The sequence below is a fragment of the Tenebrio molitor genome, chromosome 5 (assembly GCF_963966145.1).
Source record: "Tenebrio molitor chromosome 5, icTenMoli1.1, whole genome shotgun sequence".
In the NCBI taxonomy this organism is placed as follows: domain Eukaryota; kingdom Metazoa; phylum Arthropoda; class Insecta; order Coleoptera; family Tenebrionidae; genus Tenebrio; species Tenebrio molitor.
Window position 1 is genome coordinate 14,387,434 of NC_091050.1, and position 19,284 is coordinate 14,406,717.

The window sequence follows — 19,284 nt, forward strand, 5'->3', positions numbered from 1 at the left end:
CCCGCAAGGTGCACCACGTGCCCTCCTTAACGAATCGGCCACGTGCACCTTTAATGAGTCCGGGGGTTGCCATAACACCGACTCCCATCATCAGCTGCCTTATTTAACAGTCGAAGAAACACGCAGACCATCCCTCTGTACGTAGCACGACGTAACGCCAACTTCGTTCGTTCGTGAATACGGAATTACCCAGTGTAAAATGGTTAATGAAAAGTGGTGCGTTTATGTGGTGGTTCGGTAGCGAGATCTCCACCTAAACCCCTCAACGGTTACGGTTCGAATTCCCTTGCTACCGGCAGATCGACGGCACAGGTGTTAAAATTATCGTAATAGAATCGGAAGGGTGTGGACCATAAATTATAAGTGTGTATCGGATAATCGGCAGTAATCGACTCCAGGATCCCGTACTGGAGGAAACGGTTATGGGGCGAATAGTTTCCTCTTTCCGACCATCAATTACCATTGTATCGGGAGGAATCAGGCGAGCTCCCGGATCGAATTGACAATTCCCGTAACTCAGATCCCGTCTACGATAAGCGTACGATGACGAGTGTAATTAATTCTTTTTTTTCCCCGGTGAGGTTTCAATGATTTATCGAGCTGCCGTCATGGGGCAAGCGTGTAATTACGCTTTTAACTTGAGTAGGTTTACTATGGGGCACGAAGAGTTATGGTGTCTGGATAAGTCGGTTCCGTCAGCTTTATTATGCCCACATTTGCAGTTTGGAAAATTGTTTTTGAAATTATATCCTAAACGCGAACCGTTCAGCTCGACTGGCGATTTAATAAATCGACCGCTGATGGTATCGTGATGGGAAAAATTCGCACCAGGTCTATCTCGCCACGGTCTGCGCTCCTCCACGGAAGTCGATTTTCTAATCTAAATCGAAAATTACCCACAAACGGCCACCGAGTTTTCCGATCTGACACCCGTCGAGTTTCTTTGGCGGGTCCCGAACGTTCCGAGTGGAGTGGAGGACGAGATCACGTTCCAGAGTTAACCACCGCGCCCGTTTTGGTATCTCTTAACGCCCATTAACATCGCGCCAATTTACCACTTTCCGCAAACGAGCAAGGTAATGGTTCCAATTTGGCGTTTGAAAAAATAAACACCGTCGTAACACACGTCGAGGCGGGAGGACGAGGGGTGACGAATCGAAAGAGTTGGAGGACGAGAGATAAGATCGGACATCATCTCTGCAATTACGGCCCTGTAATGATAGAGCTGGCCCGCTCCTCGCCATGTGAGAAATTGATTACAACCCGTGTTAGCGTCCCAACACTTCTCCATTTCTATACTGATTTATGACCGTCCTATGGTAATGTTGTATATTTTGGGGAACGAGTTTCACGGGCGACGCATCAAAATAATATTAATCAAAGAGTGGTCGCACGGAAAAAAGAGGAATCGCTGTTTGGAGAGGGTCTTTTTGCTCTTCTCGGTCGTGCCGAATTATCGAAGAGTAAGTTGTGGCGATGGTGAGGTTAATGGTGAGGAATGTGCGGACATTATCGTCACCTACGACATTCTCGAGATGTCCCGATAAAATGATTTTTTATTATAATAAATGATCACGGGGGAGATAAGGAGAAGAGAAAATATTTGCCGTTGGTAACCAACTATAAACATTAAGGATAAATCTTCCTCAAACATCATTTGAATTTTCTAGTAACGACCAAATCAGATTGTAAATTTAACACCTGGTCATTGTTTTGGCCTTCCTAACTAACATTTATTTAACAATCCAGTAGTAAGTACTTGGACAAGCGTTTGTAAAAAATATTTGTCTAACTGAATCAAACGTTAAATACCCATTTAGGAAAATTACACAAGGAGCGACGGCCTTCGCAGTCGGCGCCGATTTCTCCTTTCTCAACAAGGACCGACGATATTTTGTAATTTTTTTCATCAGTTTTAAGCAACAATTATTATTATCGGTGTACGGTGATGATCCGGCACTTTAGGGATTTTTTCTTGGTGACATATTTTTGGGGGAAAGTGTCCACGTTGCGATTTTTAGAACAGAAGAATAGAAAACTTCCACGGAAGTGCTAATAGACCTGTTTTTAAAACACCGATGGTTGAGCAAATAAAAAATTTTTGAAACGTGCATCGTGCACCGAAACGCGTCATGAGGTGTAGAACAATCTTGTTAAATAAAATTACAAATACGGTCTGATGACAAAAAGGTCTAGGTGGATCCAGACGGAAAAGTTTGTTGACAAATTCTATTAGTTTTTCTGTTAAAATTTGGGACAAACTTTCTTTTTTCGGTGTGTTTTGCTTTAATTTGATTTATTCATTTGTCCAGTTTGAATGAACTCTGACACGTTAACGATAATAAACAAAATTAATGGGGTCAATTTTTTAGAAAAGTGTCTAGAATGGCTAATTCAAATTTTCTAAAAAGTATAGTATTGAATAATAATTATAAAAATTGTGTTTCAACTTTTAAAATGCGTTGTTTTGGCATAATGGGAGGCCATGAAAATTTTGCATTTAATTTTGTAGTAAATCTGTCTTTAGGTTACGTATGTTTTTCTAAGTTTGAGGTTATAAATAGCGTCAATGTCTAGTGCATTGCTGTCAGTTTTACTAGTCTGCAATAGAATAATTCACCAACCTGCTATGTTCATTTTGATAGGTCCACTTTAGTGAGGGAAAACAGTGTGTCCAACGTAAAAAAATAAATCATTACCTCCATTACGTTAAAACAACGTGAACAGTTTTAATTAAAAATTTATAAAATGTTATAAAAGAATTAGAGTGAAACTTTCACAATTTTTCTTCTTTTTTCAATCAAGCGTCTCTGCAAAACGTGGGCGTGGATGTAGATAACTTTTTTCTTATAAAAGATTTATTTGCTTCCGGGAAGATAATTAAATTTTAATTTTTTAGTTAAGCGTCAACAGTAGTATTTTATTGCAACAGCTAATTAAAATTATTAATATTAAATGATCTGTAACCAATTCATCAAATCAAAATTGAATTGCTTGTTGAATGAAAATTTACGTTTAAATTATGGACACTTAATCACGTCAGGCTTTCAAATCGATTAGAAAGAATAATTAATTGTCAAGTTATGGTCGTTAAGTTGACCAATGTTAATTAATTTCTTGCAAAAATTATCATCGAACGTTAATAACATGAGCGCCAGACCGCGGAAGAATTTGGAATTAGCGATTACAGAAACCTGTTTCAGCAAAATTACAGAACAACGTGTTAGTTTGTAACATTTGGTTATAGATGTCACTCCTTCGAGAATTTAGTGCAGTAATCAATATGCTAATTATGAGATAATTGTCGCAATCTCTTGCTCTTCAATTTTTTTTAGTTCCATAATTATGTAGTTGATAAAAGAAGATGCGAGGATGAATTCGGAATTATAAAATGTCGCAATAGATGGCGCCTCTCCGGTGACTGGAATCTACTTGTTTATTTCTCTTAGCGGTACACTGGATTAAGAGATGGCGCTGCGACAATTCGACTGGCTTCCGCAGCCCATTGTTAATTCGGTTCTTTTTTTCTCTCTTTTTTTTTCACCCTTCACTTGTTCTTTTGCTGTGGAAATCGCCGTCGTAAACTGCCATCGAGCTGTCAAGCTGAGCGTCTTTTCGAGCCGTAAACGCCGCTCCCGTCCCGCCCCTTTCATGCAAATCCCGCTGAAAATTAGTTATAAATCGAAATCTTTATCATCGCCCCTCGTGACAGCAGGCTTATCCTCGGAATATCGCAGTGTATCCGCTGGGGTCCGCCCGAAGTTCTGTCTCTAAATTCTGGTAAATCCCCCGATAAGGATAAAGCAATCGATGCGTTATTGAGCAGGTGACGCTAACGACGTTAAGGGAGAAGTTGGTCGTAATTGTGTCCCCAGTTTTCAACTAATGAACATTGCACGAGGCCGTTTTCACTCGCCGATTCTTAATCGGACAAATGGGATACCACCGAATAGTGTGCAATCCCACAGGAACCGCCCCCGGGCTAATGGAAATTTCTGATTTGGGCTCATCAACACGCCGTTTTATGGCCGGGTTATGGACGCTAAAGTTGCCGTTTTTAAATGAAATTATAAGCTCTGCTGTGGGACTGATTGTGAGTGGAGTTGTGTGTTTAGGAGTTCAACGGCGGGACAACGTAGGCGGAGAGGGTTAATTAGAGACAAAGTTGCCAATAAAATACCGTTCTACTAATATTTATTTTATGAATAAATCATACGCACATTTTTATTTTTTAGTTTAAAACTGTGGCGATTTAAAACCAGTCAGTCAAATTGCAAAAACTATTTTAATTCGGATTGAACTATACGTTTTTATTATTGGGTGATTCAAAATGATTGTGGCCAAGTGTGGCAACTATGTACGAAAATTTATGTGGCAACTGTGTGGGTAGGGTAGAGTTGATATTTCTTTGACAGTTCATAGTCGCGTAATTTTGAAAACTGTCAAATCAATGTGTAATGATATCAAAAAAATCAAATGCACGCTTATGAAATGTCATACAAATGACAACTCTACCTCATCCACACAGTTGCCACATACATTTTCGTACATAGTTGCCATACTTGGAAACAATCATTTTGAATCACCCAATATTATCAATTTAAAAATCGCTCTATTAAGCCATGTAGTTTTAAAACGGTTTTCAACTAGGTGGTTTTTCACAGATCCTTAAAAAATGGTTTTAAATTGGTTTTGAACATTTTTACGACAGCTTTTTAGTTCGTAATTAAAAAAATATATTGTTACGAAAAATGGGAAAACCATTTCAAACTATTACGATTCTCAGGCTGCTTATACGTTTTAAAAAGGTTAAGGATAAAAACTGGAAAGATTATTCAAAATTGCACTGCAGTAATACTTTCAAGTTGCAGTTGTTATAGTATGTGGCAGGTTTAAACCACATTTTAAAGACGTCACGGTTTTAAATTGTGTGTTTTTTTACATGTTTAAACTGAACAATCTCGAAACAATGAATGTTTTAAACCGGTTTTTGTGATTATCCAATTGGGTGGAAGAGGGTTTTCAGTAATACCAGAAAATTAACTGCAGGAAGTGGTTGGTTCCTACAATCGTCGACGATTTTATCGCAAATGGTTTTAGATTTGTGCCAGTTCAAAATAGTGAAACTGGCTTGAAATCAGAGGAGATTAAAACTGTGAGGACTCCTTGAACACATATTGAGTTAGTGATTTTAAACCATATAAAGATAATATGGTTTTAAAGTGGTTAGTTTTTAGTTTTATAGAACCAAAGGAGACGTTTTGCAAATTCTTTGTGGGGTTTTATTATTTATCCAATCAGTTAATTGGTTTAGGTTTTACGGTTTGAACGCGAATGCTTTTAAATTGAGAAAGTTTGAAACGGTGAAAATGGTTTAAAATTCTTCTCTTTTTTGTGGTTCTGGAGTACATTGAGTTTTCTACGTCTTTGTCTCCGCTCGTTACGATTTTAGTAAAACATTCAAATTGGCCAATAACACTTCACCCACGGTTTAATGTATCTGCCACAGTGTTAATAGTGTTAATGGTAATGTTAATGTTAGTGTTAGCCAGAATGTTAATCTTCAGAACATTGGTGAAACGTTCACCCGTTCACAATAATGGTGATGGTGATGTTAATGTTAGAAACGATGTTAAGAGATCCAGAAAATTTCTGGTTCTTTAACATCTACCAATCACCATCGAGAATTTCACGCACGCGCAGGCGCAGTGACAGTTCACACCACGTTGACCGCTGTAAGAGTAACATTCCGTTAACATTATTGTGAACACTGGATTACTAACATCACCATTGCCATCTCCACTAACATTATAACATTACCACTAACATTAACACTATTGTGACAGACCCATAAGGGTAAAACATTTAGACCTTATCGCATAGCTTTGAGGTTTTTGTTGATGGCTTATTGCGTCTAATTTTTCTGTGATAAATTGGGGTCCATCGAAAAATTGGCAATTATCGTGGGGGCCTCGGGGCTATGTTTACGACTGCGAACTTGTGCGCGTCATATTTTGTCGTGATGGAGTGCGAGCCGACGTGTGTGATAAATAAATTCTCACCCGGCAGACGGATTTTTTTAGCGGGATTTAATAAACATCCCTCGTATTTTTCAGTTTTTATTTCTTATGTTTCGTAACCACCTAATAAATAACGTGTCACTTCCCTAAGACGAATTCGGCGCGACCGTATTAATATACGTGTTTTTCGTTTTCTCTCCGACATGTCACATCAACGCAAAATGATTTTTATAAATATCACGGCCGCCTCCTCGACATCGAAAATAATGCCAACATGTCTGCTCATTACACGTCGATTTAATCAAACGACAAACGAAAGTCGCCGACGTCGCCTCTCACGTCGAATTATTGTTTTAATAAAACCACCCCCGGGCGTCCCTAATAAAATCACATCACCGCTAACGTCAACCGCGCAGTAAATATTGCAAACAAGCGACGATCCACTTAATTTTTTATTAAAGAGGACGCTGCCGAAAAATCCACCCTCTGCTCCCATCGCGAGGGTGGTTTCGCTCACTCCCTCTCCTCCGACAAAAAAAACATAAATCGTCCCCCGCCACCCAGTCCATCTCGGAAATAAATCCACGTCTCTGCCATCGGGGGTTGTAATTTTTTTTCCGTTTTTCTTTTGTGCATGCTACGCGAAGGGAAGCAACAGTTGCGTCTAATCTCGGACGGATTCGATTATGCAGGGTAGCGGCGTGGCGGCGGAGATGTCGGGGGTGGTATCAGAGGAGGATGCTCTGTCAACAGGACTAATTGATGTCATTAGACTCGCCAGACTGTACAGCTGGCGATGACAAACCGCCACTCGATTACCTCAGGCTGAAAAATCATCCCCCGAGTGGGCCCGGACGTCGGATGTCAATCACGAGAAAATCCCCCGAAAGAAGGGGGCGGCGAGCGCGTGTGTGCGCAAGGGTTGGGGGTGGAAGTTTACCGATAACCCGACGACCGAAAGGTCTTCACCGGTCGAAGCCTAACCATTTGCGGGGAAGGTTTTCGTTGAGATTTTTGTCTGATACATCTTGTACACGGTGTTGGGGTTGGGGTTGTTTTGTTGCGATAAGGAACGAGGAAATGGACACGAACGAGTGAAAATTTGCCGGAACACGCACTGTCGTTAAGTAAGACAAATTGCAATCGACAATACGGCTAGCCTTACTAGATTTAATCCGGTCAAGACATACGTTACTAATTGTGCGCTTGGTGGTCAATGCGGTGACGGTAAGGACGTGGGAGTTTTCTTGACTGATACGTCTGATGAGTGATGGGGCCTGCCGTACCGCTCTCTACCGGCTTGCCCTGCAGAACCTGCTTTCTCTGATCATTCACAGCAAAATAATAATAATAATTTGTTGTTCAAAAACTGTAATGATATTTGCATGTCTGGTGCTCTCATTATGCTCTTCTTAGAACTCCAGCGCTAAGAGTCCCTTTTCTACACATTCCAACTTTTTAATTGGCGTTTTAAAAAACGGTCCAGACTTTAAAATTTAATGAACCATAAAGATAAACCCGTTAACGTTCGAGGATCGGCGGCGTTGCGCCGCCCCTTGTACATTTTCAATTTACCAACTACGGATCTTGCATACGCATTTTCCATTATACGAAAATGTATTCAATATTTCCGACTAAAGGGAAGATTATTGGATGTATGGAGGAAGAGAGGACCGATCGGGTAGCTCTCGAGTTCCTCTCTCTCCCCTTTATGCACTAATAATAGAGATGTGTTCGTTAATCTCGTCAATGGGCAAAATAAAAATCTGCGATACCGGAACGTGATTGGACGTCGTCGTTCGTAGCTGATTACTTTCGAATGGCGGCAATTGATCGATCGCGGGAAAAATCGTCCCTTTGTATAACCGGCGGGAACAGGTCCGGCGCGCGAGATAAGCCATGCGGAAATCCGCTGAATTAATAACGATTTTAATTAAAGCAGTCTGCAATAATTTCGCTAAAAGACGGGTGAAATGTGCGTTCTCTCTGCACACGTAGGGGCGTCGAAAGACCCCGACCCCTATGTGCGAAGACAGTGTCAACATTTCAAGAAAACCATACACACGAAGGACGGTCCGAATTTGCATCGAATTACGACAGGACAACTCCCACGCCAGATTACTAATTGGAGTCCTTGTCATGCGGGCCCTGTTTGGTCCTGGGAAACTCGCCCCGGTGTCCTATTCCCGATTAGTTTCCGTCCCGAAAGTCAATTCGATTAGCATTCGGCGTCATTGTTCGCGCCTGAACGTGATCTCGGTCCGGTCTCCCCTAGTATAAATTGTTTACAACCATAAAAAAATGCTGCAAGGTCCCAACATCGACGAATTTGGCGTTCACGCAATAAAAACGCCGTTATTGCTTGACCTTAAACGAATTTTTACAAGGCGTACTTCTCTTATGGTTACAAGAAGGATGTCCCTAGTGGTGTAATAATTTATTTCTTAAAAATTCGAGCGACATGATGCGTGTAAGAATGGGAAGCGTGGAGACGTTCACTGTCGCCTCGAAATGGTCTCCTAATAAAACAAATTTGGCAGTTGTGACGTTTGACACCGGAGGATATGAAATTTATCCGGCTGGGGTGGAAATGCGGAGTGGTGTGGGATACGTAAAATAATCTCGAAAATCTCCAACGTGTAGCATTTTTGTCAAGTCATCTTGTAACGGCAGTCTCAGCTATTACTTAATATTACTGTTATTATTATTATACGAAGAAAATAAAAGAGTGAGGTGTTTACGCCTATTTGTCGGTCTTTAATAAACAAATAATCTTCAAACGTAGGTGATTAACTACAATCATTGTGTAGAGATAATTGAGCAAACAAGTGAGAAAAATAGCTTTCAAGAGTTAACACTCGAAGCTTCTACGATTCTATTTTAATTGAGAGTCCCACTTGGGAAATACCAGATCGACAAGACAACTGTTGTTGGAATTGACATTTTATTTTTTGAGTTTCCGTTTGTTATGAAAAATCTTGAAGATAACGATTATCAAATCACATATTTGCTTCTTGCAAAGAAAAAACACACAAATGTTCCATAAATGAGGTTTTTTTGAGATGTAGGTCGATGTTGATACTTTTTGCAAAAGATTTCTCTAGTTGTTACAGTTTCCGTAGTGGTTCTTAGCATTCCAATATGATCTGGTAGACATTGTTGAGTTAGTTGTACTTAAAAATATAGGAAAAGAAACGGTCTGACGGTACATCCTTGAAGTATAAGTAGTAGGAAACGATACGACTCTTACAATACAAAGATGTCATAAATATTACCTGATTTCGGTCGCTTCGGCACGCTGTTAACGTTTGCAGCATGATGATCCGTACTGTCCCAACCGTTCCAACCCTCATAAAAGTATTAGGACGTTATAAAAATCTGCATAAGTCGTTCCAAATATCGTTTCCTACTACATACTATATATAACATGATGGGTTCACAAGGTGTTCATTCGTGCAGGCCAACACTAAATAAATAATCACAAAAAATGTCTCCTATTCCAGGGAAAGAACGATTTTTATTGTTGCTAAAGCAAGAGAGTGTTGATTTTAGGTGTAAGCAATATGTTTACTTCTTACTGCAATTACAGATGTCCTTCAAGGGTAGACTTGAAAGATTCTTCAGCTGTCTTAACTAACTCAGAACACTGTAATGTACACTTTGAAATATGAGAAACAATGAAAATTGCAAAGTGACAAGTGCAAGATGTCAAATGTCACATTTACTTAGCGGCAATCCAGAAAGTGAGAGGCGGCAAATCTGTGCGTATGCATAATAAATCGCAGTCAACTACGACGAAGATTTTGTGAAGATTTTAATTAATCCGTTTATTTTTTAAGTTTTGTAATTATTGTTATTATTGTGATTCTGACGACTCCATGCATAATGAATTATGTCAGGAAAAATAAAAGAATTTGAATTTGAATAATACCATTTCAGGAGCTTCTTTTACACAGTTGTGCGTTCTTCATCTCTGTCTGTTCCGAGCGCCGGTTGAACCAGTTGCAAAACAAGAGTTGATCTTTGGCACGGACCGATCCTCCGCAGACCGTACCCATCGGCATCCGGCAAATTAATGCCTCCATCGTATATCCTCCAGAGTCCCGGTGAAAGGCTCAAATTACAGTGTATCGCGTGCCACGGCAATAATTCATCCGAAGAGGAATTCCAGACTACATACCGACGTCTCGCACACAATTACTATTAATAAGCGGCGGTATTTCGCCGGCCTCGTTTACTATTTTGGTCAATATTCCTCCTCCTCGCCGTCCTCTCATGTCTTAATTCGCTTATGTGTCCGTCCTCGTTCTCGAACTCCGTCAGATAAATTCAGCTTCCGGATTTCAACTTTAACATGTCACTACAGCTTAAAAGAATCGACGCGTGTCCGTACCCTCCGGGTGGGTAGCGTCGCGGAGCGGTGCGCGTAGCGCGGGCGTCGAAAGGGGTGCCGCTCGGTCGTGCGACGGTCCGGACTAGATCCATCATTCCGGAGTCAATTATTGCAGCTGAAGACTCAAGTTTTCCAGTGCAATTTAGGTTGGCGTCCTGGCCCGGCTGACCTCCGGTACAGTCTTGCACAGATGAAACGTCCGACGGGATGTTTTTTCCAAATTTCCGAGCAGGACGAAATTCCGGTGGTCCTTCCAAGTATTCGTCCTCGTGTCTTTCCGGGCGACACTGACGAGGGTGCTGTTTCGCCGAATTAAACTGATAATTAAGGACCCACCGGGAGGATTACGATTGGACTATCTTCGAGGACGTGACATTACAGATTTTTTTCCCGCAGCTCGTCGCTGTCAGTTCGTGGGAGCGAAGGACATTTAGCTCGGTCCTGGGAGACTTTCTCACAATTTCCATTTCGGGGAAAGTGGTGTGCGTGGGCTGTTGGGAGGTGCTCTCGTGAGCAGTAATTAGGATGTAATGCGAATTTTTCCGAATAAAATTGTTTACTCGTTTTGTGTTTGATGTAATGAAAACATGGTTTGGAGACGGACGATTTTGTTTAATTTAAAAAAGCAAACGGGATATTAACGGGATCCAGGTTTTTGTTCCAGACAGGGGAATGAGATTTTTATTTTAACAAGATATTCCCGAGTGGCCGCGTAAAGGGAGAGTGCGGGATCCTTCGAGGGATGGTCGACCTTTAACGAAGACCGAAAAATTAAAAATATAATTATTTGAATTTCGGGTATTTTGTATTGTTCCCCATTTCCCGGAAAAGGGAAGGGGTGAATGTTGGCAGAAAAGATTATCGCTGCCAAAATTAAGACGTGAAATATTCATCGCCGCCTTTCTTAAACTCCCGCTATAATTAAATAACTGGAGTTAATTTCGGATACATTTATGTATTAAATTGTATCTCGCCGGCGGCGCCCACCCCGAGCCACCCCCAAAAATTGGGGCGGATAAAAATTAGGACGTGCACACTTTACACCTTGAAAATTATAACCGCGCGAATCCTGGCAGGGTTAGCGCCGGGTAATTGTAATTTACAATTCTGTTTACAAGGCGACCCTTCTGTTGATAATAAATAACACTTTAAAGCGCGCCTTCCACTTCGAACCGAAACAATTAAAATCTAAAAATCGGCCCGAAGAAATTAACAAACTCGAATAAACATTCTCTCGATTCGGCGGCGACAATTAACGCGGAGGGGTGAGCTTCCCCCACAATTGGAATTTCTCGAGGAAAATTTTCGATTCGGTTTTTGGCGGCGATTCCGGTGACAAACAAATCCGCCCGAATTTGTTTACAAATCCGGGCTCCGACTTTTTCCGATCCGGTGGCGGAGGTCGGCCGTTTAAAAATGTTTACAATGCGTTCCGGGCCGGAAATCCCCCGACAATTATCCATCCAGGTTTCCGGAGTGCTTGTCGCCGGGTCCGGGTGGGGATTTTTCTTTTCGCGAATTTTTCACAACCGGATTAATAATTGTAATGAAGGGTCGGTGGAGTGGATGCGATTCGTTTGATTGCGAAACTGGTCGCAATCGAATTAAGAGTGAAAAGGCCGAAAAATTGTCTTTGCGTTGATTGGCGGCTTTTTCAGCGGAATTTTTCAGCTGTTCACGAAAGCGCCGAACGAAATCCACTTTGGGTAAATTGCCACATCAATCCAATGATGGACAACGAGTTCGGATGGGGCTCCGGTTCTCACGGTCAATTAACAATTATCACATCACGGATATTTATAGACGGACTACACAGTCCTGTCGCAAAGACTCAGGACACGACGAATCTTTTTTTTTTTTTGTAATCAAAACGACTGACGTGTCACTCTGTCAGGGGTGAGAATCGATGAAAAATGGTAATTCGAAAATGTTCAAAAACGACTTCCAGTAAGTAGATTAACTGGAAATCCATTTTCCAGCAGGATTATGCTCCTAGGTTCACAGCCAGGTGTGTTAAGTTTTATTTAAAACGAAGAAAAGCTAGTTTGCTATTGATCCCTTGAGCAGCCACCGTGAGATCCAGATTTGGGTGTAATTGAATTCTGGTGTACATACATTTCATTTCGTTTTTAAGTTTAATTGTGTCATAATCGCGTCAAAAAATTTGTAATTAAAATTCTGCAGCCGACAGGAATGCGGTCAAGCCTCTGGCGATTTATTGCCGTGTTGTGGTGCGCTTCATCTTGTTGACGGACAAGCTGGTCGAGTGCGAAGCACATTTGAATTTTTTATGAAACTGCTAAAGGCGACGATTAATCTGCTGCGCACATTCGTGCCACTGGCGCCGTAACAATTCCAATTAAGAAATAAATTCCGAGTAGAACCGCAAACGTGAAAGACTCGCCATCGGCTCCTCATCACACCGACATTTAGAACAACTAAGTACACTTCTGATTGCATAATCAAGTCTCGACTGTTCGTCGAATTCAATCAGACTTCGGGACCCACTTCATAGTTGTAGTTCCATCACCATCCACCCGTCCCTCATCACGAATTCGCTTCGAACAATTCCGAACGTATTTATGCAAGTCTGGATGTTTTTCCGTTATCAACAGCGTCGACCCCTGACCTGGAGACCTTCTAAATCTCGATTAGTCGTGATGATGATGAGTGGTTGGTTGTTGGTCTTGTGCGTCGGTTTCTGCACAGTTTGGGGCTCAGGTGAGTGATTTAGGTTCGAGTGCAACAGGGGGATGATCAAAAATCGTAGAGCACTACTACTGGAAGGAGTACACGGGGGTGGTCCCTCGCGATGCAATCGCCGGCGGGAGAGACGTCGCCGGGCGGAGGACCTTCATAGGTCAGGCGTACATCCACGGACACGGCTTTTACGTAGCTCACATCCGCCCAGGAGTCACCGAGGTGGTCGTTCCGTGTTACGGACCCAAGGTGGCGACGTCTGACGTGAAGGTCTCTGGGTTTGTCGATTTTCGAACAAGTCGGTGACGTGGTTTTGTAGATCTTGTGTTCAGAACATCCAGAGTACTTTTCTTGGGTGAAGACGTCGGCTAAGACCTTCGAAGAGGACACGGCCGGCTTGGAGGTTGTGATCGGAGCCTACGACAACATCGGAAACAACGGAATCATGCACGTTGGTCGGATTTTCTACCAAGGTGTCGTCATAGTGGGCGACGTGACGCCCTTCGCCTCCAGAAAAGGAAACGTCCAGTTGTGGTTCGTCTTCAACAAAGTCGAAAGACCAGCAAATTTCTACGAAGTGTTGGTGGTTCAAGAACCAAAATTGGACGAACGGAGTAGACTCATTGAGGAAATTTTTGGAAATTAAGAATAAATTGTTGTTTCAGTCGATTTTAAAGTTTCTCTTTGGGGTGGGGTTTTTTCCAGACGCATTTGATGCATTGCGACGGCCGAATTACACAGAACAAAGTAACATTAGCATATTTATAGTTCTCGGGGGTGTAGAAATGGGCATTGTTGGTCGGCCAGCCCCGTCAGATTGTCTGCTCGGAATCAACGTGTCGGCAGACGGGGGTGGATGGTGGATGGGGTAGTTGTAGAGCGAAAGCGTGTCTCGATACAAACTCCCGGATTAAATCCATTTTCTAGCATCGATCGGCCATTTTTGAAAAGGATGCAAGTGTTTGGAGCATTTCCGGTTCGACCGGAAGACATGAAGTGTTCCTTTAGGTGAAAAACTGTGTGAAAGAAGTAAAAAAGAAATCTGATGCAAATCGGGTCCAGACCCCAAGCAATCGATTGTTTCGAAGGCAGATAATGAAGCCATCGCAGGAGGCCAGATTACCTTTCAGGAAGTCCATTTGTTTGCGTTCAGCGCCGACTAAGATTTCAGTCGCTCAAACCGAGTTATGTAAATCGTCGATTTTGGTGTCGTGTTTGGACGCTTTGCACGTGTTAATTACCTCGTGCGAAAGTTTATTTTTCGAGGAAGGACCGCATCCACGTTTCCAGTTCCGGAAGGATCGAGTGGGAGGAGATTAGAGCGCGAGCTTTATATAGACATGCAATCGTTTCGTTACATCGAAGCCATTTGCTGGAGAGGTGCTCGATATGTGCGCCTGTTTTCGCACACAAATCTGCCACGTAATGATCCTTTGGAGGGGCGCGTCGTCCTGGAGCCGCTCTCGAGGATAATTTCGAAAATGCGACAGGTCTGGATTAAGTCGGCCGCTAATTCAATCGATGGTCAATACTGCACAACTTCCAACCACTCCTCACAGATATTAACAGCTGAACGTCGATAAGTTGAAGTTGTTATAAATGTTCCAAACATCGCCGTAGTTGGTCGTGACATATATTGGACATGGATAGATTTGCCGCCTCTCAATTTCTGGATTTGTGCTAATAAATTTGACACTAAACATTTGTCACTTTGCAATTTTCACTGTTTATCATTTACAGTTTTGTCTTTTTCTTTTTCCTTAAAATTCTAATCGAGTGATAGTGACAGAGGAAATTTCAGCAGGGTTGATTTGGTTTTAATTATTTGTGACTATTTTTTATTTTAAATTAGGTTAGATATTTAAAACTCTCTAATCTCTCTAATCACACAATTTTATTTTAGGAGTACACCAGAATTGCAGGCGGTAAATTTCCGCAGCACACTACGATGTTAAAACATTATTGTGCTTAATTTGGTACTTTTACAATAAAAACTGTTCGTATTTCTTTTCTTTGCCATTTATTATTTCATTGTTTATCTTTCGTGTTTCTGGTACTGTTGGTACTTTTCGGATCTGATTTACAATGTATTAAATGAGATGATCTAAAAACGCTTTATTTTTAGGTAACCAATTAATTACGGCCATTTATATTGCGTAGTATAAGAACATCGGAATCATCAGTAGGTGGCAAATTGGCACAGACTGTACGATGCAACTAACATTAAAAATAACCCTGAATTTTTCTTTTTTCAAGTGCGAGAGTTGCGACAGGATTTCGTGGTATTAGATAAATTTAAAGTTTACTGACAATCATAATGCAGAGAGTCTTTATGCGATTTAAGGTGAGAAACGGATGGGCGGAGCTACACTTCGCACGGTAATCGCATAAGCTCGCCACCACGTGACGTCCTCTTCTCGTTTTATCTACTCGCGCAAGATTTTTTCAACAGTAGATCGTTTCTGGGAAAAGTTGTCGTTTTCGGCTTTGCCAGCGCTGTTAATTCCGTAATGCGGCAGCGGTCGGGGTCCGACGTCGCCGCCCCCAGCCGGGGGTGGCCATAACTCTTAATTCGTAGTCGTGCATGTGTGTTGGCAAAAACAAGAGGAGCGCTTCTACCTTGAGCCGGGAGCGCGCGCTCAGTCTTTGATAAACGGCGGCAACGTTTGGACGCGGACGCACTCGCTCCGGAGGAAAAAACACGCGACGTGCGCGGAAAACCTCGACGTGGAAAATGTGAGCTTTTTCCGAAAATCGGACCAGTGCCAGAGAACTTTTCCAATTAGGCGTCGCATCGGAGTGTCCCGCCGGATTACCAATTTCGGAAAAGTAAGTTTTAATTGGTGGGGGCGGCGTTAATTTTTCGCTTTTTCGTCCCATCAGGAGTGATGGCGGTTGAAACACTGAGTCTACTTATCTCGCGGGCACTACATTATTTTGGTTGTCATCTCGCCTCCCCAACGGGCCATATAATGAAGTTCCCGGCCGGGAGCGGCGGATTTCGTCGGGGAAAAATCGAGTTGGCTTAGGTCAGTGGCGGCTTTCGGGACCGTTGGGATTATTTTTCGAGGCGAAAAAATTAATAGCCATGTTTTGACGCGGCTTTTTTTCTTGTTTGTATTATCCAACAGTACAGCGTCAGTGTTTTAAATGTAGGGGAAAGTGGAGGAGGGACACGATTTCGACTAATAAATGATCCACATTATCGAATTATCCTGCAAAGGACGATAAAAAACAGATGCATAAATTTCCCAGCTAACGCGATTAGTCTAGCGCCCACCAGAAAATAATTTTGCGTTTATTTGATTTTATTATAGCAAATAATTTTTTATTTGAAAAATACTGAAAAAATCCTCTTGTCCATTGGTGTGCAGATATTTTTGGTATTTAATTGTGGGATTTTGTAAATTTAATTTTAATAAGAATTAATAGTGGAGGTGGAGATTATTTGGAGATGGGTGTTGGGGGGTGGAGCCTTTTGTAATTTGCCCTTTGGCCGCTGGAAATAAATCCGTCTGGCCGGAAACACGCGGAAAATTTAAATAATGAAAGAAAAACTCCGGAACTATTATCCAAACCGACCCGTGTCAAACTTATGATTTATCGTGGGCAAGAAGTGGAGGAGTCTGGTCGACGTTTCGGAAGTGGCCATCAGAGGGTACGGAAGAACACACAGAAAGACACGATTTTCGAAAAAAATCGACGCATAAATAAATACTCCTTGCCGTTATTGGCCGGTTGATGGACAAGTAAACATTTCTTTTACGACGTGTTCAATTACACCAGATATAAACACATAAACATCCTCGGGCAAGACAAGACAAACACACGTCTTAACGTGGTCCCCCGACGGCTCCGGACTTGATATTCCATAAAGGCGACCCGGAATGGCTCCCCCGTCGATTTCAAAATAAAGTGTAACGTCTTATAATTACGCCCGGACAACACGAAACCTTTCATGTCCGCTCTTTTCCTTTGATCGCCGATCCGGATATCAATTACGATCAATCTCATTCATTAATTTCCACGATGGAGGGACGGGAGCGACCACTCCATTCCGTGCGGCGTACATAAAAACGTCACGGATTAACGATCATGATTTACAAATTACAACATCTGCAACCGACACGTCGGATGATATATAGGTGGCGGATTTTTGGCCGAGGCGGCGGCCAAAGGCGGTTAATAATAGCGGGAGGTGGTCAAGAAATGGGAAAGTGAAGCGAAGAACGGAAAATCTGGAAGGGGTGAGGGTCTCGGACACAAATTAAATTGCAGAAAATTCTTGTACGGTTCTGTACTTGTAACGAGCGTTCAAATAACTTTGTGGCCAAGTAGGTCGTGGTTTTCTCTTTCTTTTCCAAACGTCTTTTCAGTTGATGAACCCTTCAGGTGCACAGTCTCATTTTGATCGTACCTTCATTTGTCGTGTTTGACAAATTGGAATTTTCGGTTCATTTCCCAAGATTTTTCACTGGTTTCTGAAATTCGTATTGATGGTTGTTCACGTTTTACACGAAATACTTGACAGCTGATGAAGCAACGCAATACGTTAATGGAAACAAAAGCAGGTCACTTGACCACACGCTCTTTTGAACACACGTTACCAAACGTTTGCAAATTCGCTTGCTACACTCGAATTTATACGAGTACCTATACAGATGTATTCTTGTTTTTGGTTAAAATCTAATTTGATTGAGCATAATATGTATAGGCATTCTAAATCAGACTAAACCATTTTGAAATTTCAGGTAAAGTGGTGGAGAAGTAAAAATTTGTGTTACATTTTTTCCGTCTTATGAAATTAAGAACGTAACGAATTTTGTGAAGTTTTGTACGGGGGCCATAAAATATTATTTCACTGAAGTTTGTATTCTATACTTCGCTCACCGAGATTTATAGCGATAAAATAAACTGATGTTCAAAAAAACATTTCTTTTAGGATAATAAAATGGAAAGTACTAAAAAAATGTATCAACAACTAAATGAAAACACAATAGATATACTAGTAAATAATAGTATATTATGCAACAAGTTTTATAAACGACACTTTAGACATGAGTTTTATGTTAGGCACGAGCGAAACGTCGCGGAGCTACTGTTTAATAAACAAGTGTCTAGAGAAGTTTATAAAACGTGTTGGATACTATACTTTTTCTACGACCAAATAAACAAATGAAACAAACAAATGAAATAAGCAACTTTTTTATTAAACGTTAATTTAAACATACAACCTAAATGAACATACCGAATAGGAAACCATATTTGAAAAATAGAACGAATTATTTCACTGCAATGACGTTTCCTTTTACGCCGGATATGAAACTGAAAAACGTCAAAATACCAACTTGATCTAGGGCTAAATATTTCCAAAAAATTCAAGCCGTGTTTAAAGAAACTTCGAGCGTGTTTAATATGTCGAAAACGCCCGAATGGACATCAAGTTGTGACCAATGAACAATTGTATTTAAAGTGACGTTTTATACACTATTTGTCAGTGCAAAATGTGACACTTTAGAGAAGGCAGTAGAAAAATTGAGTTTTTTTATTCCATTTAACGGAAGTGTAAGGGGGTAACACCCAGGGATTTTTTGATCTCTATCCGATAGAGAAAGAATTTTTTAAATCAGTCGATCAACAGAAAAAATAATTTCAGTAAACTTTAGTGTAAATAAAAATATCTCATCAAATTAAATTCTCAAAACGATTTCTATCAGTTTCGTGGCCTTTAGCCAAACGGTATTCAAATTCATTGAGAAGAAGGGAAGATTAGGAATAACCTCTGTGGTCGAATTTACCCAATTTCGTGCCTAATTCACGCCCAATATGTCTAGTTAAATGCGTCGAACATATCGAAATTTACTCCTGTCCTTTTTTGTTTCAGCTTAAAAAATGGTTCTGCTGTTAGATAAGGGATAAAAATCTCTTTCAAAAAATACAGCGTTTGGTCCCTGTTACTTTTTAAACTTTTTGAGTTGCCCCTCCTTGTGCCGCCACTGGGTGGAAAAGTAATGTGTGATCTCTTTTTTGATTTGTCCAAAATAAACGACATAAATGTATGGAATTTTAATCCTTACTTCAATACATAAATTTTATCAGAAGATAGGAAGGATGTAAAAAATCTTCAGTAAAACTGTAATATTCAATGAGCGGATAATGATGGCTATTGCT

General features: G+C 41.2%; 2 protein-coding genes across 3 annotated transcripts in view; both read left to right on the plus strand.

Moving 5' to 3' along the window:
- 5-HT2A (5-hydroxytryptamine receptor 2A) overlaps window positions 1-19,284 on the plus strand; it is a 108,656-nt gene that overhangs the window by 47,255 nt on the left and 42,117 nt on the right. The window contains exon 1 of one of the 2 annotated variants that reach the window (XM_069047922.1): window positions 15,581-15,942. The exons of the other annotated variant lie outside the window; for it this stretch is intronic. The gene's annotated coding sequence lies outside the window, so the exon portion shown is untranslated. Of the gene's footprint in view, window positions 1-15,580; window positions 15,943-19,284 lie in introns of those variants that run through there. 2 annotated transcript variants of the gene reach the window in all.
- LOC138131541 (uncharacterized) lies at window positions 12,950-13,782 on the plus strand. Its single transcript, XM_069048604.1, has 3 exons — window positions 12,950-13,134; window positions 13,184-13,383; window positions 13,433-13,782. Exons 1-3 carry the CDS (start codon window positions 12,996-12,998, stop codon window positions 13,757-13,759), a joined length of 666 nt encoding a protein of 221 aa, XP_068904705.1. The 5' UTR covers window positions 12,950-12,995; the 3' UTR covers window positions 13,760-13,782.